This window comes from Coregonus lavaretus, assembly GCF_964263955.1.
Source record: "Coregonus lavaretus genome assembly, chromosome: 7".
In the NCBI taxonomy this organism is placed as follows: Eukaryota; Metazoa; Chordata; class Actinopteri; order Salmoniformes; family Salmonidae; genus Coregonus; species Coregonus lavaretus.
The window spans coordinates 7,769,958-7,797,899 of NC_139994.1; the positions used below are offsets into that span (position 1 = coordinate 7,769,958).

At 45.2% G+C, this 27,942-nt stretch overlaps 1 protein-coding gene and 1 pseudogene across 2 annotated transcripts in view; one reads left to right on the plus strand and one right to left on the minus strand.

Annotated features, from left to right (window-relative positions):
- Positions 1-5,161, plus strand: part of LOC311131862 (tax1-binding protein 1 homolog B-like) — a 34,717-nt pseudogene extending 29,556 nt beyond the window's left edge. Inside the window, exons 14-16 of the transcript XR_014615355.1 lie at positions 246-448; positions 3,279-3,364; positions 4,876-5,161. The product of XR_014615355.1 is annotated as a tax1-binding protein 1 homolog B-like (transcript). The remainder of the gene's footprint in view (positions 1-245; positions 449-3,278; positions 3,365-4,875) is intronic.
- A 5,797-nt stretch (positions 5,162-10,958) lies between these two features.
- Positions 10,959-27,942, minus strand: part of LOC311132812 (juxtaposed with another zinc finger protein 1) — a 45,187-nt gene continuing 28,203 nt past the window's right edge. Inside the window, exons 2-5 of the mRNA XM_084166155.1 lie at positions 21,953-22,025; positions 15,243-15,439; positions 12,119-12,288; positions 10,959-11,633 (exon numbers count right to left, since the gene is read on the minus strand). Coding sequence (XP_084022281.1) covers positions 11,457-11,633; positions 12,119-12,288; positions 15,243-15,439; positions 21,953-22,025 — 617 coding nt within the window. The 3' untranslated portion in view covers positions 10,959-11,456. The remainder of the gene's footprint in view (positions 11,634-12,118; positions 12,289-15,242; positions 15,440-21,952; positions 22,026-27,942) is intronic.

Sequence of the window (27,942 nt, forward strand, 5' to 3'; positions counted from 1 at the left end):
ATGCCAGGAGAACGCTACCTGCCCGAATGCATAGTGCCAACTGTAAAGTTTGGTGAAGGAGGAATAATGGTCTGGGGCTGTTTTTCATGGTTCGGGCTAGACCCCTTAGTTCCAGTGAATGGAAATCTTAACGCTACAGCATACATTTCAGCCCTGTCTGTCTCTCTTGGTATCCATCTCTCCCTCTCTTCTGCACACACACTCTTAAACACTTCCTGTTTCCTGTGTTGTTGTGTTTTGTCCAGACGGGGCAGATGGTGCCCTGTCCCCGGAGCAGATGCTGCGCCCCCCTCCCGAGGCCCCTGGTGCGTGCGCCCCTCCGGCCACCCCCCCGACCCCGTGTGCAGGTGCAGACTGGGATAGAGAGGTGGTCTGCATCCAGCCCTCCTCCTCACGAAGCATGAGCCCCCCCGACGGACTGGAACACTCCCCCGAGGAGCCACGCAACGTGAGTTCACACACACACACACACACACACACACATCCTCCCCAAATCCTGACCTCAAGCATTAGGGAGGGAAACGCAAAACTGACTTAGATCAATGTATAGGGGTGACTTCATCCTCCTCCCTAATTGGGATCAATCAATCAATCAATTTTATTTTATATAGCCCTTCTTACATCAGCTAATATCTCGAAGTGCTGTACAGAAACCCAGCCTAAAACCCCAAACAGCTAGTAATGCAGGTGTAGAAGCACGGTGGCTAGGAAAAACTCCCTAGAAAGGCAAAACCTAGGAAGAAACCTAGAGAGGAACCAGGCTATGAGGGGTGGCCAGTCCTCTTCTGGCTGTGCCGGGTGGAGATTATAACAGAACCATGCCAAGATGTTCAAAAATGTTCATAAGTGACAAGCATGGTCAAATAATAATCAGGAATAAATCTCAGTTGGCTTTTCATAGCCGATCATTAAGAGTTTAAAACAGCAGGTCTGGGACAGGTAGGGGTTCCATAACCGCAGGCAGAACAGTTTAAACTGGAATAGCAGCAAGGCCAGGCGGACTGGGGACAGCAAGGAGTCACCACGGCCGGTAGTCCCGACGTATGGTCCTAGGGCTCAGGTCTCTCAGTTGGCTTTTCATAGCCGATCATTAAGAGTTGAAAACAGCAGGTCTGGGACAGGTAGGGGTTTCGTAGCCGCAGGCAGAACAGTTGAAACTGGAATAGCAGCAAGGCCAGGCGGACTGGGGACAGCAAGGTGTCATCATGCCCGGTAGTCCTGACGTATGGTCCTAGGGCTCAGGTTCTCAGAGAGAAAGAGAGAACGAGAGAATTAGAGAGAGCATACTTAAATTCACACAGGACACTGGATAAGACAGGAGAAGTACTCCAGGTATAACCAACTAACCCCAGCCCCCCGACACATAAACTACTGCAGCATAAATACTGGAGGCTGAGACAGGAGCGGTCCGGAGACACTGTGGCCCCATCCGAAGAAACCCCCGGACAGGGCCAAACAGGAAGGATATAACCCCACCCACTCCGCCAAAGCACAGCCCCCGCACCACTAGAGGGATATCCCCAACCACCAACTTACAATCCTGAGACAAGGCCGAGTATAGCCCACAGAGGTCTCCACCACAGCACAAACCAAGAGGGGGGCGCCAACCCAACAGGAAGATCACGTCAGTAACTCAACCCACTCAAGTGACGCACCCCTCCCAGGGACGGCATGAAAGAGCACCAGCAAGCCAGTGACTCAGCCCCTGCAACAGGGTTAGAGGCAGAGAACCCCAGTGGAGAGGGGAACCGGCCTGGCAGAGACAGCAAGGGCTGTTCGTTGCTCCAGCCTTTCCGTTCACCTTCACACTCCTGGGCCAGACTACACTCAATCATATGACCTACTGAAGAGATAAGTCTTCAGTAAAGACTTAAAGGTTGAGACCGAGTCTGCGTCTCTCACATGGGTAGGCAGACTGTTCCATAAAAATGGAGATCTATAGGAGAAAGCCCTGCCTCCCGCTGTTTGCTTAGAAATTCTAGGGACAATTAGGAGGCCTGCGTCTTGTGACCGTAGCGTACGTATTGGTATGTACGGCAGGACCAACTCGGAAAGATAGGTAGGAGCAAGCCCATGTAACGCTTTATAGGTTAACAGTAAAACCTTGAAATCAGCCCTTGCCTTAACAGGAAGCCAGTGTAGGGAAGCTAGCACTGGAGTAATATGATCAAATTTCTTGGTTCTAGTCAGGATTCTAGCAGCCGTATTTAGCACTAACTGAAGTTTATTTAGTGCTTTATCCGGGTAGCCGGAAAATAGAGCATTGCAGTAGTCTAACCTAGAAGTAACAAATGCATGTATTAATTTTTCTGCATCATTTTTGGACAGAAAATTTCTGATTTTTGCAATGTTACGTAGATGGAAAAAAGCTGTCCTTGAAACAGTCTTGATATGTTCAGCCCTGTCTTTGGGGTATATTGAGAGGGCATCACACACAAAGACACACACACACCCTGCTCTTCACTGATATCATGGCCCTCTCCTCTCTAGCTCTATTAACCTCTTCACTGATATCATGGCCCTCTCCTCTCTAGCTCTATTAACCTCTTCACTGATATCATGGCCCTCTCCTCTCTAGCTCTATTAACCTCTTCACTGATATCATGGCCCTCTCCTCTCTAGCTCTATTAACCTCTTCACTGATATCATGGCCCTCTCCTCTCTAGCTCTATTAACCTCTTCACTGATATCATGGCCCTCTCCTCTCTAGCTCTATTAACCTCTTCACTGATATCATGGCCCTCTCCTCTCTAGCTCTATTAACCTCTTCACTGATATCATGGCCTCTCCTCTCTAGCTCTATTAACCTCTTCACTGATATCATGGCCCTCTCCTCTCTAGCTCTATTAACCTCTTCACTGATATCATGGCCCTCTCCTCTCTAGCTCTATTAACCTCTTCACTGATATCATGGCCCTCTCCTCTCTAGCTCTATTAACCTCTTCACTGATATCATGGCCTCTCCTCTCTAGCTCTATTAACCTCTTCACTGATATCATGGCCCTCTCCTCTCTAGCTCTATTAACCTCTTCACTGATATCATGGCCTCTCCTCTCTAGCTCTATTAACCTCTTCACTGATATCATGGCCCTCTCCTCTCTAGCTCTATTAACCTCTTCACTGATATCATGGCCTCTCCTCTCTAGCTCTATTGACGCACTATTAACCTTTGAAGAGAGCCATCAGTGTTCAGATAGCCATGGTTTCTACTGGAGGTGTGTGTGTGTGTGTATGTGTTGCATACAGTAATGGTATGTGTTTTTGTTTCTGTACTGTAGGTCGGTGATGGGGAGCAGCCTGCCTGCAATCATCAGGCCAGCAGCAGACTTACCGCCAACAGGGGCAGCTTCTGTTTCGACCCCAGGTGACACACACATATGACCCTTCACACAGACTATACACAAAATACTATCCCAGCTTTACCAACGCACACAAAACCTAACCCTATACTCTCTCTCTTCTCTCTCTCCCCTCTGCTCCCTCTCTCTCTCCCCTCTGCTCCCTCTCTCTCCTCTCTGCTCCCTCTCTCTCCCCTCTGCTCCCTCTCTCTCCTCTCTTCTCCCTCTCTCTCCCCTCTCTCTCTCTCCCCTCTGCTCCCTCTCTCTCTCCCCTCTGCTCCCTCTCTCTCTCCTCTCTCTCTCTCTCTCTCCCCTCTGCTCCCTCTCTCTCCCCTCTCTCTCTCTCTCTCTCCCCTCTGCTCCCTCTCTCTCTCCTCTCTGCTCCCTCTCTCTCCCTCTCTTTCTCCTCTCTGCTCCCTCTCTCTACTCCCTCTCTGCTCCCTCTCTCTCTCCTCTCTGCTCCCTCTCTCCTCCCTCTTTCTCCTCTCTGCTCCCTCTCTCTACTCCCTCTCTGCTCCCTCTCTCTCTCCTCTCTGCTCCCTCTCTCTCCCCTCTCTCTCTCTCTCTCCCCTCTGCTCCCTCTCTCTCTCCCCTCTGCTCCCTCTCTCTCTCCTCTCTGCTCCCTCTCTCTCCTCTCTGCTCCCTCTCTCTCCCCTCTGCTCCCTCTCTCTCTCCTCTCTGCTCCCTCTCTCTCCCTCTCTTTCTCCTCTCTGCTCCCTCTCTCTACTCCCTCTCTGCTCCCTCTCTCTCTCCTCTCTGCTCCCTCTCTCCTCCCTCTTTCTCCTCTCTGCTCCCTCTCTCTACTCCCTCTCTTCTCCCTCTCTCTCTCCTCTCTGCTCCCTCTCTCTCCCCTCTCTCTCTCTCTCTCCCCTCTGCTCCCTCTCTCTCTCCCCTCTGCTCCCTCTCTCTCCTCTCTGCTCCCTCTCTCTCCTCTCTGCTCCCTCTCTCTCCCCTCTGCTCCCTCTCTCTCTCCTCTCTGCTCCCTCTCTCTCCCTCTCTTTCTCCTCTCTGCTCCCTCTCTCTACTCCCTCTCTGCTCCCTCTCTCTCTCCTCTCTGCTCCCTCTCTCCTCCCTCTTTCTCCTCTCTGCTCCCTCTCTCTACTCCCTCTCTGCTCCCTCTCTCTCTCCTCTCTGCTCCCTCTCTCTCCCCTCTATCTCTCTCTCTCCCCTCTGCTCCCTCTCTCTCTCCTCTCTCTCTCTCTCTCTCCCCTCTGCTCCCTCTCTCTCTCCCCTCTGCTCCCTCTCTCTCTCCTCTCTGCTCCCTCTCTCTCCTCTCTGCTCCCTCTCTCTCTCCCCTCTGCTCCCTCTCTCTCTCCTCTCTGCTCCCTCTCTCTCCCTCTCTTTCTCCTCTCTGCTCCCTCTCTCTACTCCCTCTCTGCTCCCTCTCTCTCTCCTCTCTGCTCCCTCTCTCCTCCCTCTCTCTACTCCCTCTCTGCTCCCTCTCTCTCTCCTCTCTGCTCCCTCTCTCCTCCCTCTCTCTCCTCTCTGCTCCCTCTCTGCTTCACTCGTTTCTATGGTCTTTCTCCCCTCCAATCAGTGGTGAGGTCCACAAGCGCTGTCCGTTGTGCGAGGTGATCTTCCCGCCCCACTTTGAGCAGCGTAGCTTTGAGCAGCATGTGGAGAGCCACTGGAAGGTGTGTCCCGTGTGCTCTGAGCAGTTCCCCCTTGACTGCCATCAGCAGCTCTTCGAGAAGCATGTGCTCACACACTTTGACGGCCATGTGCTGAACTTCGACAACATGGAGTAGCGGGGAGGTTGGGGGAGTGTGTGTGTGTAAAAGGGAAGGTTGGATTGGATTAAGGGATGTAAAAAAATAAATAAAGGAACATATGCTGAAATCGGGGTTGGGGATGATTTAATTCAAATTTAACTCGGACCAAGAAGGGAGATTCCAAATCATCCAATTCAAGATGTGAAAGATCATTGGGGGTAAATTGCACTTTTAATGTTCTGAATTGAAATAGAATTAACTCCAGCCCTGGCCTCACACACTTCCAGGAGAACATGCTACCTTTCAAAAACATCAAGGAGTGTGTGTATGACTTTGTAAAAGGGGGAGTTTGTCGGTTTAGGGAAATTACAAAAATAAATACTTTGCGTGAGAAGTTTGGAGCCTTAAACTACAGTTGGAGCTCTTTGGTATTGTCCCATGTTGATGATATCATCATCATCACTGCATGTGTTTAGCATCTGTAGGATTCATCCGCATTAATCAGCCAGTCAATAGTAGCTACTTTACAAGACTTCACTTTCTATTTCTGTTCCCAGTCACTCTGTAGACACAGGTAGAAACAGGTGACATCTAGGGATGGGAAGGGGAGTAGGATGAAGTTGCCCCTAGACACTAATGGTCAGTTTTGCGTTTTCCCTCCTAATGGTTAAGGTTAAGATTTGGGGTTGGATAATCTGATCCTAGATCTGTGGTTAGGTCTTGAAGCACCTCCAGCCCAATGTAATGTACAGTATGACTCAAATGTAATGTACAGTATGACTCAAACTCTTGTCAGCAAAAGACGTCAGACGTTAAAAAAAATAATTAGCACTATTGTTTGAATTTGACTGCACTAACAAGGCTTTATTATTCTGAATGTATACTATATACAGTACCAGTCAAAAGTTTGGACATACCTACTCATTCCAGGGTTTTTATTTTTACTATTTTCTACATTGTAGAAGAATAGTGAAGACATCAAAACTATGAAATAACACATATGGAATCATGTAGTAACCAAAAAAGTGTTAAACAAATCAAAATATATTTTATATGTGAGATTCTTCAAATAGCCACCCTTTGCCTTGATGACAGCTTTGCACACTCTTGGCATTCTCTCAACCAGCTTCACCTGGAATGCTTTTCCAACAGTCTTGAAGGAGTTCCAACATATGCTGAGCACTTGTTGGCTGCTTTTCCTTCACTCTGCCGTCCGACTCATCCCAAACCATCTCAATTGGGTTGAGGTCGGGTGATTGTGGAGGACAGGTCATCTGATGCAGCACTCCATCACTCTCCTTCTTGGTCAAATAGCTGGAGGTGTGTTGGGTCATTGTCCTGTTGAAAAACAAATGATAGTCCCACTAAGCGCAAACCAGATGGGATGGTGTATCGCTGCAGAATGCTGTGGTAGGCATGCTGGTTAAGTGTGCCATGAATTTAAAAAAAAATCACAGACAGTGTCACCAGCAAAGCACCATCACACCTCTTCCTCCATGCTTCACGGTGGGAACTACACATGCAGAGATCATCCGTTCACCCACACCGCGTCTCACAAAGACACAAATTTGGACTCATCAGACCAAAGGACAGATTTCCACTGGTCTAATGTCTATTGCTTGTGTTTCTTGGCCCAAGCAAATCTCTTCTTCTTATTGGTGTACTTTAGTAGTGGTTTCTTTGCAGCAATTCGACCATGCAGGCCTGATTCACACAGTCTCCTCTAAACAGTTGATGTTGAGATGTGTCTGTTACCTGAACTCTGTGAAGCATTTATTTGGCCAGGTCATCTGATGCAGCACTCCATCACTCTCCTTCTTGGTCAAATAGCCCTTACACAGCCTGGAGGTGTGTTGGGTCATTGTCCTGTTGAAAAACAAATGATAGTCCAACTAAGCCCAAACCAGATGGGATGGCGTATCGCTGCAGAATGCTGTGGTAGCCATGCTGGTTAAGTGTGACTTGAATTCTAAATGAATCACAGACAGTGTCACCAGCAAAGCACCCACACACCATAACAACTCATCCTCCATGCTTTACGGTGGGAAATACACATGCGGAGATCATCCGTTCACCCACACCGCGTCTCACAAAGACACGGCGGTTGGAACCAAAAATCTCCAATTTGGACTCCAGACCAAAGGACACATTTCCACTGGTCTAATGTCCATTGCTCGTGTTTCTTGGTCCAAGCAAGTCTCTTCTTATTATTGGTGTCCTGTAGTAGAGGTTTCTTTGCAGCAATTCGACCATGAAGGCCTGATTCACACAGTCTCTTCTGAACAGTTGATGTTGAGATGTGTCTGTTACTTGAACTCTGTGAAGCATTTATTTGGGCTGCAATTTCTGAGGCTGGTAACTCTAATGAACTTATCCTCTGCAGCAGAGGTAACTCTGGGTCTTCCATTCCTGTGGCAGTCCTCATGAGAGCCAGTTTCATCATAGCGCTTGATGGTTTTTGCGACCGAACTTGAAGAAACTTTCAAAGTTCTTGACATTTTCCGTATTGACTGACCTTCATGTCTTAAAGTAATGATGGACTGTCATTTCTCTTTGCTTATTTGAGCTGTTCTTGCCATAATATGGACTTGGTCTTTTACCAAATAGGGCTATCTTCTGTATACCACCCCTACCTTGTCACAACACAACTGATTGGCTCAAACGCATTAAGGAGAAAATTAATTCCAAAAAATAACTTTTAGGAAGGCACGCCTGTTAATTGAAATGCATTCCAGGTGACTACCTCATGAAGCTGGTTGAGAGAATGCCAAGAGTGTGCAAAGCTGCCATCAAGGCAAATGGTGGCTACTTTGAAGATTCTCAAATATAAAATATATTTTGATTTGTTTAACACTTTTTTGGTTACTATATGATTTGTTATTTCATAGTTTTGATGTCTTCACTATAATTCTACAATGTAGAAAATAGTTTTTTTTAAATAAGGAAGGAAAACCCTGGAATGAGTAGGTGTGTCCAAACTTTTGACTGGTAGTGTATATGTCTATAAATATGAGAAGTATAACTATTATGGAGGTAATGTCTCAATTGCTGTTGTGACCTCAATGTATTCCCTCATGTTTTAGTAATGACAGAATGATGATGGACCAATATGTTTTACTTCCTGGCGTGCACTTCCTGGTCTCCATTCACTGGATAGGCTAACATTCTCCTGGACATTCCACTTCAGTTGATTGGAGGGAAGGTAACTGGAAATATGAACGCTATGGAAAACTACTGTACACTTGGCTGTGGACTCTTTCACCGTGTACTAAGATTCTAGGACCTGAGATTCTAATGATTGTCATCTTTACCTCCTTTGTTTGGGTCAAAGTCAGTTTCGTGTGTGTGTGTGTGTGTGCGCGTCTCCACATTGTCTCCTTTGATTCTTGTCATCAACCATCAGTCTGAGATTTTACTGTTCTTTCAATGTGACCACAGTGCTGTACTTTTGGCTTTAAAGTTGCACACGTGTGTCTGTCATGTCCAAATGCAGCCCTTTGAGAGTGCGTGTGTGTAGGTTTGTATGTGAGCATTAAAAATATATTTATGAATAAAGTACGCTTGTCAAATGGATACAATTGTCATTTTGTCTTTCCATCTTCTGGGTCAACCCCCCCACCCACCCCACCCACCACCCCCCACCCCACCCACCACCCCCCACCCACCACACACACACAAAATCAACTCCACTCAGACAGTTCTGGCTACAGTTATCTCTCTTTATTTGTTTTCAAATGTAATAGTGTTCACATTTATGACGCAGCAGCTTATATAAAAAACAGTTTGATATAGTACACAGGTTTCCTTCCTCAACCTCTGTTGCCTCCGTACAAATAGGAAACATTGTTCTCCACTTAACATACAAAAATATAATTTAAAAAGCACTTAAGACACACATTACAATACATTCACTGTACACGGTATATCGGAATAGTCCCCCTCTCACACACACACACGACTGTACTCCTCCCATCCCGCTGTGTAATACTGTCAGTCACCCTGTTAAACAGTGTTTTTAAACTAACCATAGTGACCTGTATCTCTGCGGGGAGAGGACAGGTCCCGATCTGGCGAATTCTGGTCTCTGTCGAACTCCCTCTCTGATCCCTCGCCAAAATGCTCTGGAGCCAAGGCTTCCGAGTATGGAAAACCCGGCACAGAGACTCCGGAACGCCGGGATGAGTTCTGTATGGCCACACTCAAAAACGCTACCTTTGACTACCCCAACAATGCTACCTTCCTCTTTCACTGACATTTTATTTCTGTCTTGTATCCTGGGCCTGTATTCTGTTCTAGGATCAGGTCCCCCCCTCTTATTCATTATGGTTTCAAAGGCAAATCTGTTTCTAGCTAGGCACTCCTACTCAGACGCCCTGACCTTCAGGTGCACTTTTCCACACCCACGTCAAGGGTTGTTATGGCAACAGTCAAGCATGTGTGTTGAGGTACCATCACAGACTCAGACCATCATCACAGAACAGAACAACAGGTTAGAAATGTTTTAGGGCCTGGAACGGGTCACATCTTGCCAATGGGCACCACTTTTTGACACTACACCACTCCGCTGTACTCTGAAGGCATGGTATCCCAAATGGGTCAGAACATGCTTACATTGACACAATTTGACAGTACACCAGACAGAATCCTGCTTTACAGAAGCAATGGGCAAGGGCCTGGTTATGACACTATCTGCAACCCAAATGGCATTCCCAATACAGCGCGCTACTTTTGACCAAGGGCCTATAGGGCTCTGATCAAAAGTAGTGCACTATATGGAATGGGGTGTCATTTAGAACACACAGTGACCTGGCACTCTTAACACATAGGACTCCTTTATAATGAGACACAGGGTGTCATTTGAAACAGCCATATATTATAAAACACTATGGAGGGCTGGAACAGAGAAAGCAGAATAATAACACTAGAAGCTGAAAAGCTCAGATACTGCTGAAAGACTTGGCTAAGAAGCAACACACACACTGTACTGGAATGCTGTAGCCTACAATGCAAGGCAATCAAAGTTTGTAGGTGTAATCTCTCGAGATACACACATATTCCCTTTAAGACAAACGCATGCACAAACACTAAAACATACCATCAACAATCACATACATTCACACACATACACACTGGAGGTGCAATGAGACGGTATTCCCTTGACACGTTTGCGCGCCTCTTGGATGAAAACGTATGACAGTCTCTCTCCCCCCACCCTCCTCAGGCACAAGGTATGGTCAATGTTTGGCAGTAGAGAGCTGTTGGCAATGATCATGGAAAAGTAACCAGAAACAACACTTGGCAACTGGAATATAGAATGATGCCTCAACTGGTCTGCTCACCCTGTACAGTCTGGAACAACATTCTGGAATACAGGATGCACAATCCATTCCGGAATCATTAGGGAGTAGTTCTAGAACAGAGGGAATGAAGGAATTCAATACTTTCCTTGTTGCTCTATATGGGCTGAAAGCTAACATTAAATCTGTATGCGTAACTTGTGCATTAAAATCAATAGGGACTGTGAAGAATTGATTTAGGGATGCAGATCTGAAGTTAGGATTCAAGCCATAGTCTCTTTGTTTTTGCTGCTGGGGATATCTAGACCTGAGGTCACCTAGCTGTTTCAAATTATTTGACCTATGACAACAGAACAGGTTGTCTTGGGGTTGAGGAATGAAAAAACACTTATCGATAAAATATAAAAAGAAAATATGTGGAAAATATATTGAATAAAGTATAAAATAAAGCTTGAAAATAAAGTGGAACTATTTTGTATATGCTCATGAATACTTATATTTGTATATATACACATATCTATCTATTGTTTATATATCTATATATAGACTGTATAATCCAACTCATACATTATTCCTCTTTTCTCTTTTGCTTTTCTTTCTTCCTTTTTGTTAGCACCGTATGTCAATACAAAAAGTAACAAATAGTTGGGATAGCATAAGAATGTGCAAATGTACCAACAATAAAAAAAAGTCTATAAAGATGCATATCATTAAAAAATAACAAAAGATAGAGTAACATGTGAAAATCATAGAATGTAATACTAGACATAAAAAAGGCTAACGACAAAACAACTTAAAGCATGCACTAGATCCTTTTGTGTGTGGGAGGAAGGGATAGGGGTTTGGGTTGTCATCACTAAGGTTGGGCCAGAAGGGATAGGGGTTTGGGTTGTCACCCTTAAAGTTGGGCCAGAAGGGATATGGGTTTGGGTTGTCACCCCTAAGGTTGGGCCAGAAGGGATAGGGGTTTGGGTTGTCACCCTTAAAGTTGGCCCAGAAGGGATAGGGCTTTGTTTTGGGTGGTTGGTCAAGGTGGGGTGGATATTGACGATTGAAAAAGTTTGGGGTGGTTGGGTTGGGAGTGCTGGTGAGGAATCGGGGGGGAATCTCTAGCCCTGCATCTTGCGGATGATGTCAGCGGAGACGGGCGGGTGGAAGTTGATGGTGTGGTGTCTCAGGCCCTGGGACGTCTTGTAGCTCTTCCCACAGCGGCACTTGAAGGGCTTCCGCACACGGATCTGGGTCCGGTGGCCGTTCTTGGCGTGGTATTTAATACCGTTTACGTTCTGAATGAGGGGGAGAGACAGATTAGCAGGAGAACAAATACATCAACAGATATGAATTTCCCCTGGGGTGGTCTAGCGATCTAAGCCGCTGCCTACAGAATACATGTACCTGTGCGAGCGTGGGTTTGATTCCGACGACTGCTGTTCTAGCCTCCCTTATCCTCCTACCTTTCCTGTCAATCTTTTACTGTCATATCTAATAAAGAATAAAATACGAAAGGAGTGGGACTGCCCCACTCCTAAAAAAAGAACAATAATAATCTATCTTACATGATCTTGGTGAGGATCCCTAAAAGCAACATCCAGAAACATCATTGCAAACATTGACATTGCAAGAGGAAACTCCTCCTCAGATCCTGTATTGAAGTGAAAACCTCCAGAACTCAGATCATAGGCTACACTGAACTGATATATAGAGTCTAGTGTGTAGCAGAAGAATAGAGCTAGGAACTGTTACATAAGCTAGGGCTGTGTGTGTACCGCACCTTGTATCTCTTCTTGCAGCCAGGCACAGGGCAGGCGAAGGGTTTCTCCTCTCCTCCGTTCATACACATGGAGCTGAGGATAGACTCTGAGCTGATGGCACTCTCTGTGGTCCAGGACTCATCACTGTCTGACTCCTCATAGTCCACCTCCTCATCATCATACTCACTGCCTGAAGGGGGAACACACACACACATCAGTTTGCGTGTCATGGGGACATGACTATATTGTCTCGAGTAGAGGGGCAATGAGCATAGAAAGGGGGGAATTTGTGATGAAACTAGAACAGAGGAGGGTTTAGTATTTGTGTGTGTCAGGGGCACCCAGGGGGTGGGGTTTGGCTCCCTGAAACAGATCATTAAATGGGAGGTATCCTCATTGCTCTGATTTAGTAAGTGCACAACTCACACACACCTACTCTCACAATCCCCATCCCCAATGTGCGTGTGCACACACACACACACTGTACCCCCCCACCATCACACAGGAAATGCTGGACCTCAGCAGGAGGAAATGGATGGCACCCTGGCACATGTTAAAAGGATTTCAACAAGGGTGTGTGTGTGTGTGTGTGTAAATGCAAATATTTGGGCAGGAATTGGACCATCTGCTTTAGGGCTCTGAAACACACACACACACACACACACATGCGAACAGTGTGACAGCTGGTATGTAATTACCAGTGTTGACTGGGACCACTGCACACTGCAAGAACACTGGCTCTCTCTACTGAACACACTAGAACACGCCTGTAGTCTAGAACCCTCACAATAGGAATGTTCTATTTCGCTTGAGGGCCTACCTGTGATTTGGCTGGAGGAATGGGAAGAAGGAATCAGTGGAGGCTGCTGAAAGGAGGACGGCTCATAATAATGGCTGGAACAGCGCAAATGGAATGGCATCAAACACATAGAAACCATATGTTTGATACCATTCCACTCAAGCATTACTACGAGCCCGTCCTCCCCAATTAAGGTGCCACCAACCCCCTGTGATATACATGCATAATGATAATGATAAAACCTTCTTTACTCTTCAGTTAACACAGACACACTCCCCCCCCCCCCCCATTCCTCACACACTCGCTCTGTCTCCCTCATCCTCATAAACACACACCCCTCTCTCTCCCACAAACACACTGCTCCCAACTTTCAAACAGAATTGAAGGAGCACCAGAAAGAAATATTTGTTGATATAGTTTAGTCTTCCATTAGGCCTATATGAATCCTACCTTTGAAGCACATCTCATGAGTAGCAGACCCTTTTCCTTTCTTCCTGGGCCAATCAGATGTGCCTAAACCTACTGTCAAGTTACCAGGTTGTTAGCTAGCTAGGTAACATGACTTAACAACGTTGCGCGAATGCCGCTAGAAAGAAAAAAAGTTATTTCCGGTAATATGGGTCTTTTTTTTTTTTTTTACCGTTTAGGCTAGAGACAAGCCGTTTGCTTTGCTGTAAATCTGCAAGCATGCCTGTCGCGAAGCGGCGCTCCCATTTCCCTCTCTGACATTCTGAGGCTGCATGACAGTGTACTTGCAAATTCTACTCAGACTGGTCTGTGCTCTTGGTTATAACAGGCGATGAAATGATACAATGTATCAACATTGCTCGCTTTGCGCGATGCTCCAATGTAACAAATGTACAAATCTAACAACAGAAGACTCATGAGGGTCTGGGTCTGCATCCCGCTCACCATCACGGCTAAATTTTAGTTTTTTTTTTACTGAAGGAGGAATAGACGTGCGTGAAGAGTGGACGGAGAAAAGCAGGTGAGTAAGAATGGTAGGGGATGTGGCTGGCTGATTACAGCTGCCACACGTAATATGTGCATGAAAGTGAAGGGGATATTATTGGACCTGGCATACAAGAGACTAGTGGCTGTTGCTTAAATTCAACTGAATTTATAAACAAAACGGACTTTATAAACATGTTATAACCAGCAGGTCTAACAACCTTGCCCCCTGGGGCTCATGATGCTGATGTACGCGCTCTGTGTCCTGTGTGAAAAACTCCCTAAACGCGTAGTGTGGAGCGGACTCACATGCTCACTAGACCGTGCGTCTGCGTATGCCATCGCGCGCATGTTGATTTTGTCCATCCACACCAGACACGATCAGGACACGCAGGTTGAAATATCAAAATGAACTCTGAACCAACTATACTAATTTGGGGACAGGTCGAAAAGCATTAAACATTCATGGCAATTTAGCTAGCTAGCTTGCTGTTGCTAGCTAATTTGTCCTGGGATACAAACATTGGGTTGTTATTTTACCTGAAATGCACAAGGTCCTCTACTCTGACAATTAATCCACAGATAAAAGGGAAAACCAAGTTAGTTTCTAGTAATCTCTCCTCCTTCAGTCTTCTTCTTCTTTGGACTTTATATGGCGGTTGGCAACCAACTTTAAAGGTGCATTACCACCACCAACTGGACTGGAGTGTGGACCTCAGTTCATCCTTCAATCACCCACGTGGGTATATGCTCCTAAAAACCAATGAGGAGATGGGAGAGGCGGGATTTGCAGCACGTCAAGCATCACAAATAGAATAAAGTTATATTTTATCACCTGGCTACGTAGACGCGCGAGCAGTTTGGATGCAATGATTGAATAACATGTATGTCTAGCATAGTCCCTCAGGCGAAATAGAACAAAGGTTACTCACGTAACCATGGTTCTATATGCTTGGGACTTTGCTAGTCCAGATGTCGGTTCCCTTGTAGCCTTGGGAAGAGTCTCGAGGAAGTGACGCTACGCGCCCAGGTATTTATAGGGGGTGGGGGCACACGCATCACACCCGTGGCACGGAATTACTCTGATATTAATATCTCGACTCATCCTGCCGCCATTGAGTGACTAGCATAGTCCCTAGTTCATTGAACCGTGGTTACGTGAGTAACCTTCGTTCCATTGACCCACAGACTAGAACACTAGAGGCAACGGCATTTAGCAGATGCTTTTATCCAAAGTGACTTACAGTAGTGCGCGCATACATTTACGTATGGGTGAACCCAGGGGTAAGCAAAACCACAATCCTGGCGTTGCAATCACCACGTTCTACCCAGTGAGCCACACAGGACCACAAGAGGCAAAAGGCAACACATCTGAAGTGTCCACTTTCTCTTACCTGTGGGTGTGCTGCTACGGAAGGAGGAGGATGGTGTGATGGGAGGAGTCACAGGAGGAGTCAGGTTGCCGTTGCTGTGCCGTGGAGGCGTGGCCACGCTGTTCCGAGACACGCCACCTGTGATTGACAGGGAAAGTTTGGGCGTGGCCTTCTTCTTCAGGGTCTCCTGCTCCCGACGTGCCGCGTCAGTCATAAACCTGGACACAAACATGCTACACACGTTACACACACACTCCTAAAAATAAAGATTATTTAAACAATCATAATAAGTATTATTTCTCTCCCTCTCTTCTGCTCTTCTCACTCCTTTTCTCCCACCACTCCTCCACCCACACTAGGGGTATGACGTTTAAACAAATTTGGGATTGTTAACGTTTAGAAAAAATCCCTAACCACTTAAAATCAGTGCAGTTATCACAAAACTACCATTAACAAGTCCCAATCATCATCATCATAAAGGCACAAATAAAAATTCAACAAACACCTAACGCAACAATGCTGTAAGTAGGAGGAAATGGCTATGAATCTTTCAAATGATTTGCCACGGATATAAGGAGCTCCACACGTCATTGTCGTTAACAGTTGGGAAAATGGCAGTGAGACAGTGAAGCAACAGCTGCGAAGTCCTGTATGGCAATACTTTGAGAAGTTAAATGGGAAGGTGATGAAATGCAAACTTTGCGAGGTGGAATTGAGAAACAGTGGCAGGCAGTACAGATGCAATGCTGAAAGGAAGGCCCGGTGAGACCCAACCTGTTGCTGGCAGCAGTGCGATAACGGACGGAGTGAGAATCACAGCGCTGATTACAGAAATGATTGCAGTTAATATGCAGCCATTGTCAATGGTAGAGGATATCGGCTTCAATGCCCTAATGGCATATCTAGAACCAGACTACAAGATGCCATGTGGAGAAACCGTGACAGCCCTGAAGGGACCAATTGCTGCAGGGACTTGCTTCCATTCAGCCACAAGAGCATTAGTGAGGTCGGGCATTGATGTTGGGCGATTAGGCCTGGCTCGCAGTTGGCCTTCCAATTCATCCCAAAGGTGTTCGATGGGGTTGATGTCAGGGATCTGTGCAGGCCAGTCATGTTCTTCCACACCGATCTCGATAAACCATTTCTGTATGGACCTCGCTTTGTGCACAGGGGTATTGTCATGCTGAAACAGGAATCAAATCAAATCAAAGTGTATTTGTCACATGCGCCGAATACAACAGGTGTAGACCTTACCGTGAAATGCTTACTTACAAGCCCATAATCAACAATGCTGCATTTTGAAAAAAGTAAGTAAGAAAATATTTGCTAAAAAAATTAATAAAACTATTAATAAACTAAAGTACGAAAAAAATAACACAATAAAATTAAAATAACGAGGCTATTTACAGGGGGTACCGGTACAGAGTCAACGTGTGGGGGTACAGGTTAGTCAAGGTATTATGTACACGTAGGTAGGGGTAACGTGACTATGCATAAATATTAAACAGCGAGTAGCAGCAGCTTAAAAAAGGGGGTCAATACAAATAGTCCGGGTAGCCATTTTAGTAACTGTTTAGCAGTCTAATGGCTTGGAGGTAGAAGCTTTTAAGGAGTCTTTTGGACCTAGACTTGGCGCTCCGGTACCGCTTGCCGTGTGGTAGCAGAGGAAACAGTCTATGATTAGGGTGGCTGGAGTCTCTGACAATTTGTAGGGCCTCCCTCTGACACCACCTGGTATAGAGGTCCTGGATGGCAGGAAGCTTGGCCCCAGTGATATACTGGGCCGTACGCACAAGCCTCTGCATTGCCTTGTGGTCTGATGCAGAGCAGTTGCCATACCAAGTGGTATGCTCTCGATGGTGCAGCTGTAGAACGTTTTGAGGATCTGAGCACCCATGCCAAATCTTTTCAGTCTCTTGAGGGGGAATAGGCATTGTCGTGCCCTCTTCACGACTGTCTTGGTGTGTTTGGACCATGATAGTTTGTTAGTGATGTGGACGCCAAGGAACTTCAAGCTCTCGACCCGCTCCACTACAGCCCTGTCGATGTGAATGTCCCCCTTTTCCTGTAGTCCACGATCAGCTCTTTTGTCTTGCTCACGTTGAGGGAGAGTTTGTTGTCCTAGCAACATACTGCCAGGTCTTTGACCTCCTCCCTGTAGGCTGTCTCATCGTTGTCGGTGATCAGACCTACCACCGTTGTGTCGTCGGCAAACGGTGATGGTGTTGGAATAATGCCTGGCCACGCAGTCATTGTAAACAGAGAGTACAGGTGGGGACTAAGCACGCACCCCTGAGGGGCCACTGTGTTGAGGATCAGTGTGGCAGATGTGTTGTTGCCTACCCTTACCACCTGGGGGGCAGCCCATCAGGAAGTCCAGGATCCAGTTGCAGAGGGAGGTGTTCAGTCCCAGGGTCCTTATCTTAGTGATGAGCTTTGAGGGCACTATGGTGTTGAACGCTGAGCTGTAGTCAACAGCATTCTCATGTAAGTGTTCCTGGTTTTGTCCAGGTGGGAAGGGCAGTGTGGAGTGCAATGGAGATTGCATCTCCTGTGGATCTGTTGGGTCGGTATGCAAATTGTAGTGGTGTTGTGAGCCATGACCATCCTTTCAAAAGCACTTCATGGCTACAGATGTGAGTGTTACGGGGCGGTAGTCATTTGGGCAGGTTATCTTGGCGTTCTTAGGCACAGGGACTATGGTGGTCTGCTTGAAACATGAAGATATTACAGACTCTGTCAGGGAGAGGTTGAAAATGTCAGTGAAGACACATGCCAGTTGGTCAGCGCATGCTCCGAGTATGCGTCCTGGTAATCCGTCTGGTCCTGCGGCCTTGTGAATGTTGACCTGTTTAAAGGTCTTACTCACATCGGCTACGGAGAGCGTGATCACATAGTAATCCGGAACAGCTGGTGCTCTCATGCATGGTTCAGTTTCTTGCCTCAAAAGTGAGCATAGAAGGCATTTACAGTACCAGTCAAAAGTTTGGACACACCTACTCATTGAAGGGTTTTTCTTTATTTTTACATTGTAGAATAATAGTAAAGACATCAAAACTATGAAATAACACATATGGAATCATGTAGTAACCAAAAAGTGTTAAACAAATCAAAATATATTATATATTTGAGATTCTTCAAATAGCCACCCTTTTCCATTATCACAGCTTTGCACACTCTTGTCCCGTGTAGCTCAGTTGGTTTGCAACGCCAGGGTTGTGGGTTCGATTCCCACGGGGGGCCAGTATAAAATAAAATAAATGTATGCACTCACTAACTGTAAGTCGCTCTGGATAAGAGCGTCTGCTAAATGACTAAAATATAAATGTCTTGGCATTCTCTCAACCAACTTCACCTGGAATGCTTTTCCAACAGTCTTGAAGGAGTTCCCACATATGCTGAGCACTTGTTGGCTGCTTTTCCTTCACTCTGCCGTCCAACTCATCCCAAACCATCTCAAATTGGGTTGAGGTCGGGGGATTGTGGATGCCAGGTCATCTGATGCAGCACTCCATCACTCTCCTTCTTGGTCAAATAGCCCTTACACAGCCTGGAGGTGTGTTGGGTCATTGTCCTGTTGAAAAACAAATGATAGTCCCACTAAGCCCAAACTAGACGGGATGGTGTATCGCTGCAGAATGCTGTGGTAGCAATGCTGGTTAAGTGTGCCTTGAATTCTAAATAAATCACATACAGAGATCATCCATTTCCACCGGTCTAATGTCCATTGCTCGTGTTTCTTGGCCCAATTTCTCTTCTTCTTATTGGTGTCCTTTAGTAGAGGTTTCTTTTCAGCAATTCGACCATGAAGGCCTGATTCACACAGTCCCCTCTGAACAGTTGATGTTGAGATGTGTCTGTGACTTGAACTCTTTGAAGCTTTTATTTGGGCTGCAATTTCTGAGGCTGGTAACTCTAATGAACTTATCCTCTGCAGCAGAGGTAACTCTGGATCTTCCATTCCTGTGGCGGTCCTCATGAGAGCCAGTTTCATCATAGCGCTTGATGTTTTTTGTGACTGCACTTGAAGAAACTTTCAAAGTTCTTGAAATTGTCCATATTGACAGACCTTCATGTCTTAAAGTAATGATGGACTGTCATTTCTCTTTGCTTATTTGAGCTGTTCTTGCCATAATATGGACTTGGTCTTTTACCAAATAGGGCTATCTTCTGTATACCCCCCCCCCCCTACCTTGTCACAACAACTGATTGGCTCAAATGCATTAAGAAGGAAAGAAATTCCACAAATTAACTTTTAAGAAGGCACACCTGTTCATTGAAATGCATTCCAGGTGACTACCTCATGAAGCTGGTTGAGAGAATGCCAAGAGTGTGCAAAGCTGTCATCAAGGCAAAGGGTGGCTATTTGAAGAATCTCAAATATAAAATATATTTTGATTTGTTTAACACTTTTTTGGTTACTATATGATTCCATGTGTTATTTCATAGTTTTGATGGCTTCACTATTATTCTACAATGTAAAAAATAGTAAAAATAAAGAAAAACCCTTGAATGAGTAGGTGTGTCCAAACATTTGACTGGTAGTGTAGCTCGTCTGGTAGGTTCGTGTCACTGGGCAGCTCGCGGCTGGGTTTCCCTTTGTAAACCGTAATCGTTTGCAAGCCCTGCCACATCCAACAAGCATCAGAGCCAGTGTAGTAGGATTCAATAATAGTCCTGTGTTGACGCTTTGCCTGTTTGATGGTTTGTTGTGATTTTATTTCATTTAATTAGGATCCCCATTAGCTGACGCCAATGGCGACAGCTAGTTTTACTGGGGTCCGACATATAACGAAGAAGACATTACAGACAAAATACTATACAAATTTACATACATTTAAAAACATTAACATGTAGTGTGTGTGTGCGCGTCTATCGTTGGAGGGCATAGCAGGATTTCTTATAAGCGTCCGGAAAGGGCCTTCCCCAATCTGTTGCCACAAATTTGGAAGCACAGAATCGTCTAGAATGTCAATGTATGCTGTAGCGTTAAGATTTCCCTTCACTGGAACTAAGGGGCCTAGCCCGAACCATGGAAAAACAGCCCCAGACCATTATTCCTCCTCCACCAAACTTCACAGTTGGCATTATGCATTTGGGCAGGTAGCATTCTCCTGGCATCCACCAAACCCAGATTCGTCCGTCGGACTGCCAGATGGTGAAGCGTGATTCATCACTCCAAAGAATGCGTTTCCACTGCTCCAGAGTCCAATGGCGACGAGCTTAACACCACTCCAGCCGACACTTGGCATTGCGCATGGTGATCTTAGGCTTGTGTGCGGCTGCTCGGCCATGGAAACCCATTTCATTAAGCGCCCATGGAAACCCATTTCATTAAGCGCCCAAACAACAGTTATTGTGCTGAAGTTCCTTCCAGAGGCAGTTTGGAACTTGGTAGTGATTGTTGCGACCAGGGACAGACGATTTTTACGCACTTCAGCATTCGGCGGTCTCGTTCTGTGAGCTTGTGTGGCCTACCACTTCGCGGCTGAGCCGTTGTTGCTTCTAGATGTTTCCACTTCACAATAACAGCACAGTTGACCGGGGCAGCTCTAACAGGGCAGAAATTTTATGAACTTGTTGGAAAGGTGGCATCCTATGACGGTGCCACGTTGAAAGTCACTGAGCTCTTCAGTACGGGCAATTCTACTGACAATGTTTGTCTATGGAGATTGCATGGCTGTGTGTTCAATTTTTTACACCTGTCAGCAACGGGTGTGGCTGAAATAGCCGAATCCACTAATTTGACGGAGTGTCCACGTACTTTTGTATATATATAGTGTATATTTTTGGTCTTAATTGAAGGTTAGGGGTTAGGTTTAAAATCACATTTTAAGAAGATAATTTTAGAAATGGGCGGCCTTTATGACTTTGTGGCTGTGGTAACTAGTGACGACCAGTAGGTAGCCAGCACTGTGGTTAATTAACTGCATTGCCCCATAGCGGTCATACGCAGAACCATATGTAGATTGTGAATTCACCTCAATGGCAGTTTAAACGTTAAGAACATTTGTACATTTGTCACATCCCTAACCCACACACAGTATGATTTAAGAGGGGTGAGATTGGACATGAAGCATTGGGTTCAACACACACATCTCATATTCTCATTGCTGTGTTTGGCTAGGCTGTAACTGTGTAGAGAGATCGTTTCTCTTCTTCTGTGGTTTTCGGTGCTTCTGATGACTCAACACCATTTTTACATTTTAGTCATTTAGCAGATGCTCTTATCCAGAGCGACTTACATGAGCAATTAGGGTTAAGTGCCTTGCTCAAGGGCACATCGACAGATTTTTCACCTAGTCGGCTCGGGGATTAGAACCAGCAACCTTTTGGTTACTGGCACAACGCTCTTAACCACTAAGCTACCTGCCACTTAGAGGTTTCTCTGGGAATGGATCAGTCATCCAAACACAAACCAGACACACTCACAACGCAGTCCCACCAGCACGGTCACACAAGCACGGTCACAACACGGTCATAACACACTCAGACCGCGAAACAATGGTCAAACACAAGTCCGATACAGGACTCAGAAGAAGAAGTCGTATCAGATTTGCTACTAGACAGAATCATGTTTTTCAAACTAAAAGCCTGAAGAAAACCAAAGATGTGGTAGAACTGAAGCCAGGAACTTTGATCAAATCAAATTTCAAATGACTGGCAACTTCTGTCCCTGTATGCTAGTCTCTGTTGAAACTGCTCATTCAGTGGAGCTGTGTGTATGTTACCTGTTGATGTAGCTTAGGGCTAGGTAGGTGGGCTGTTGTTGCTCCTGTTTCTCCAGAACACGAGGATCTGTGTCTGAGAGAGAGAGCGAGCGAGAGAGATCAAGAGAAAGACAGAAAAGAGAGAAAGAAAGAAAAAGAGAGAGAGAAGTAGGGTAAATAGTAAAGTTAGTTACTGTAGAATAAATCTATATTGATATTTAGCGCCTTCAGAAAGTATTCACACCCTGACTTACACATTTTGTTGTGTTACAGACTGAATTCACAATTGATTAAATTGTGTTTTTTTCCTCACCCATCTACACACAATACCCAATAATGACAAATAACATTTTATTGAAAATGACAGACAGAAATATCTCATTTACATAAGTATTCACACCCCTGAGTCAATACTTTGTCGAAGCACCTTTGGCGGTGATTACAGCTTTGAGTCGTCTTGGGTATGTCTGTCTATCAGCTTTGCACATCTGGATTTGGGGATTTTCTGTGAAGTTAGATGGGGAGAGTCGGTGAACAGCAACCTTCAAGTCTTTCCACATATTTTCAATGGGATTCAAGTCTGGGCTTTGGCTGGGCCACTCAAGGACTTTCACATTCTTATTCTGAAGCCATTCCAGCATGAATGTATGCTTGGGGTCATTGTCCTGTTGGAATGTAAATCTTCGCCCCAGTCTAAGGTTGTTTGCACTCTGGAGCAGGTTCTCATCAAGGACTTGCCTGTATTTGGCTCTATTTATTGTCCCCCTCTATCCTTACCAGTCTCCCAGTCCCTGCCGCTGAAAAGCATTCCCATAGCATGATGCTGCCACCACCATGCTTCACGGTAGGGATAGTGTTATACGGATGATGAGCTGTGCCTGGTTTTCTCCAGACATTCAGGCCAAAGAGTTACAGTTTTGTCTCATCAGACCACATAATCTTTTTTTGGGATAAGTATGATTTGTGGAGGAAATCAGTATGCAGTAAGGTGAGATGGGTGTGTGCACATATGTGCAAGTTCATGTTTGATTGATAATTGAAGATTCTCACACTAGTCTCTCTGTTCCAAAGGTGTGTGTGTGGTCATGTACAGCTAATAAAGTCTGTATTAGTAAAGAAAGCATCTATTCTGTCCATGGTAGCAGAGGGTATCTAATAATACAGTGCATGTCAGGGGAGGTTGATGGGATATACAGTCGTGGTCAAAAGTTTTGGTCTTCACAAAGTTCGCTGCTTCAGTGTGATAGTCTAATTGCAAAGCTGATAGACATACCCAAGACGACTCAAAGCTGTAATCACCGCCAAAGGTGCTTCTACAAAGTATTGACTCAGGGGTGTGAATACTTATGTAAATGAGATATTTCTGTCTTTCATTTTCAATAAAATGTTATTTGTCATTATTGGGTATTGTGTGTAGATGGGTGAGGAAAAAACACAATTTAAATCAGTATTATGAGATATTTGTCAGATGTTACTATGGTATACTGAAGTATAATTACAAGCATTCCATAAGTGTCAAAGGCTTTTATTGAGAATTACATTAAGTTTATGCAAAGAGTCAATATTTGCAGTGTTGACCCTTCTTTTTCAAAACCTCTGCAATCCGCCCTGGCATGCTGTCAATGAACTTCTGGGCCACATCCTGACTGATGGCAGCCCATTCTTGCATAATCAATGCTTGGAGTTTGTCCGAATTTGTGGGTTTTTGTTTGTCCACCCGCCTCTTGAGGATCGACCACAAGTTCTCAATGGGATTAAGGTCTGGGGAGTTTCCTGGCCATGGACCCAAAATGTCGATGTTTTGTTCCCCGAGCCACTTAGTTATCACTTTTGCCTTATGGCAAGGTGTTCCATCATGCTGGAAAAGGCATTGTTCGTCACCAAACTGTTCTTGGATGGTTGGGAGAAGTTGCTCTCGAAGAATGTGTTGCAGGTAACCATGGTTAACAGAGGAAGAACAATGATTTCAAGCACCACCCTCCTTTTAAAGCTTCCAGTCTGTTATTCTAACTCAATCAGCATGACAGAGTGATCTTCAGCCTTGTCCTCATCAACACTCTCACCTGTGTTAACAAGATAATCACTGACATGATGGCAGCTGGTCCTTTTGTGGCAGGGCTGAAATGCAGTTGAAATGTTTTTTGGGGATTAAGTTCATTTTCATGGCAAAGAGGGACTTTGCAATTAATTGCAATTCATCTGATCACTCTTCATGACATTCTGGAGTATATGCAAATTGCCATCATCAAAACTAAGGCAGCAGACTTTGTGAAAATTAGTATTTGTGTCATTCTCAAAACTTTTGACTGCGACTGTACTATAGATCACACACACAAACTTTTTCCAGCCCATTTGCCAACTCAGTAACATTGCAGCAGGGAGCTTCCACTGCCTCCGGCCACCAGCCCAAACTTCAAAAGCACAACTGCTAACTCAGCGTGTGTGTGTGAGAGAGAGGGAGTGTGTGTGAGAGAGAGGGAGTGTGTGTGAGAGAGAGTGAGTGTGTGTGAGAGAGAGGGAGTGTGTGTGCTGAGCCACAACTGCACACTGCCACCATGTGGTCAACAGGGTGACATTCCACTACATTGGAAAAAATTACAGTCATATGCAAATGGCTTGTTGTCAATGTGTACAGCCATATTATTAGGCCTACCTTACATACATACAGTGGGGAGAACAAGTATTTGATACACTGCCGATTTTGCAGGTTTTCCTACTTATAAAGCATGTAGAGGTCTGTAATTTTTATCATAGGTACACTTCAACTGTGAGAGACGGAATCTAAAACAAAAATCCAGAAAATCACATTGTATGATTTTAAAGTAATTAATTTGCATTTTATCGCATTACATAAGTATTTGACACATCAGTTAAGCAGAACTTAATATTTGGTACAGAAACCTTTGTTTGCAATTACAGAGATCATACGTTTCCTGTAGGTCTTGACCAGGTTTGCACACACTGTAGCAGGGATTTTGGCCCACTCCTCCATACAGACCTTCTCCAGATCCTTCAGGTTTCGGGGCTGTCGCTGGGCAATACGGATTTTCAGCTCCCTCCAAAGATTTTCTATTGGGTTCAGGTCTGGAGACTGGCTAGGCCACTCTTAGGACCTTGAGATGCTTCTTACGGAGCCACTCCTTAGTTGCCCTGGCTGTGTGTTTCGGGTCGTTGTCATGCTGGAAGACCCAGCCACGACCCATCTTCAATGCTCTTGCTGAGGGAAGGAGGTTGTTGGCCAAGATCTCAAAATACATGGCCCCATCCATCCTCCCCTCAATATGGTGCAGTCGTCCTGTCCCCTTTGCAGAAAAGCATCCCCAAAGAATGATGTTTCCACCTCCATGCTTCACAGTTGGGATGGTGTTCTTGGGGTTGTACTCCTCCTTCTTCTTCCTCCAAACACGGCGAGTGGAGTTTAGACCAAAAAGCTATATTTTTGTCTCATCAGACCACATGACCTTCTCCCATTCCTCCTCTGGATCATCCAGATGGTCATTGGCAAACTTCAGACGGGCCTGGACATGCGCTGGCTTGAGCAGGGGGACCTTGCGTGCGCTGCAGGATTTTAATCCATGACGGCGTAGTGTGTTACTAATAGTTTTCTTTGAGACTGTGGTCCCAGCTCTCTTCAGGTTATTGACCAGGTCCTGCCGTGTAGTTCTGGGCTGATCCCTCACCTTCCTCATGATCATTGATGCCCCACGAGGTGAGATCTTGCATGGAGCCCCAGACCGAGGGTGATTGACCGTCATCTTGAACTTCTTCCATTTTCTAATAATTGCGCCAACAGTTGTTGCCTTCTCACCAAGCTGCTTGCCTATTGTCCTGTAGCCCATCCCAGCCTTGTGCAGGTCTACAATTGTATCCATGCTCTCTGGTCTTGGCCATTGTGGAGAGGTTGGAGTCTGTTTGATTGAGTGTGTGGACAGGTGTCTTTTATACAGGTAACGAGTTCAAACAGGTGCAGTTAATACAGGTAATGAGTGGAGAACAGGAGGGCTTCTTAAAGAAAAAGTTGGTAGGTGATCAAATACTTATGTCATGCAATAAAATGCAAATTAATTACTTAAAAATCATACAATGTGATTTTCTGGATTTTTGTTTTAGATTCAGTCTCTCACAGTTGAAGTGTACCTACAGTGGGGGGAAAAAGTATTTAGTCAGCCACCAATTGTGCAAGTTCTCCCACTTAAAAAGATGAGAGAGGCCTGTAATTTTCATCATAGGTACACGTCAACTATGACAGACAAAATGAGGAAAAAAAATCCAGAAAATCACATTGTAGGATTTTTAATGAATTTATTTGCAAAGTATGGTGGAAAATAAGTATTTGGTCAATAACAAAAGTTTCTCAATACTTTGTTATATACCCTTTGTTGGCAACGACACAGGTCAAACGTTTTCTGTAAGTCTTCACAAGGTTTTCAACACTGTTGCTGGTATTTTGGCCCATTCCTCCATGCAGATCTCCTCTAGAGCAGTGATGTTTTGGGGCTGTCACTGGGCAACACGGACTTTCAACTCCCTCCAAAGATTTTCTATGGGTTTGAGATCTGGAGACTGGCTAGGCCACTCCAGGACCTTGAAATGCTTCTTACGAAGCTACTCCTTCGTTGCCCGGGCGGTGTGTTTGGGATCATTGTCATGCTGAAAGACCCAGCCACGTTTCATCTTCAATGCCCTTGCTGATGGAAGGAGGTTTTCACTCAAAATCTCACGATACATGGCCCCATTCATTCTTTCCTTTACACGGATCAGTCGTCCTGGTCCCTTTGCAGAAAAACAGCCCCAAAGCATGATGTTTCCACCCCCATGCTTCACAATAGGTATGGTGTTCTTTGGATGCAACTCAGCATTCTTTGTCCTCCAAACACGACAAGTTGAGTTTTTACCAAAAAGTTATATTTTGGTTTCATCTGACCATATGACATTCTCCCAATCCTCTTCTGGATCATCCAAATGCACTCTAGCAAACTTCAGACGGGCCTGGACATGTACTGGCTTAAGCAGGGGGACACGTCTGGCACTGCAGGATTTGAGTCCCTGGCGGCGTAGTGTGTTACTGATGGTAGGCTTTGTTACTTTGGTCCCAGCTCTCTGCAGGTCATTCACTAGGTCCCCCCGTGTGGTTCTGGGATTTTTGCTCACCGTTCTTGTGATCATTTTGACCCCACGGGGTGAGATCTTGCGTGGAGCCCCAGATCGAGGGAGATTATCAGTGGTCTTGTATGTCTTCCATTTCCTAATAATTGCTCCCACAGTTGATTTCTTCAAACCAAGCTGCTTACCTATTGCAGATTCAGTCTTCCCAGCCTGGTGCAGGTCTACAATTTTGTTTCTGGTGTCCTTTAACAGCTCTTTGGTCTTGGCCATAGTGGAGTTTGGAGTGTGATTGTTTGAGGTTGTGGACAGGTGTCTTTTATACTGATAACAAGTTCAAACAGGTGCCATTAATACAGGTAACGAGTGGAGGACGGAGGAGCCTCTTAAAGAAGAAGTTACAGGTCTGTGAGAGCCAGAAATCTTGCTTGTTTGTAGGTGACCAAATACTTATTTTCCACCATAATTTGCAAATAAATTCAATAAAAATCCTACAATGTGATTTTCTGGAGAAAAAAATCTCAATTTGTCTGTCATAGTTGACGTGTACATATGATGAAAATTACAGGCCTCTCTCATCTTTTTATGTGGGAGACCTTGCACAATTGGTGGCTGACTAAATACTTTTTTTCCCCCACTGTATGATAAAAATTACAGACCTCTACATGCTTTGTAAGTAGGAAAACCTGCAAAATCGGCAGTGTATCAAATACTTGTTCTCCCCACTGTACATACAGTGAGGGAAAAAACTTATTTGATCCCCTGCTGATTTTGTATGTTTGCCCACTGACAAAGACATGATCAGTCTATAATTTTAATGGTAGGTTTATTTGAACAGTGAGAGACAGAATAACAACAAAAAAATCCAGAAAAACGCTTGTCAAAAATGTTATAAATTGATTTGCATT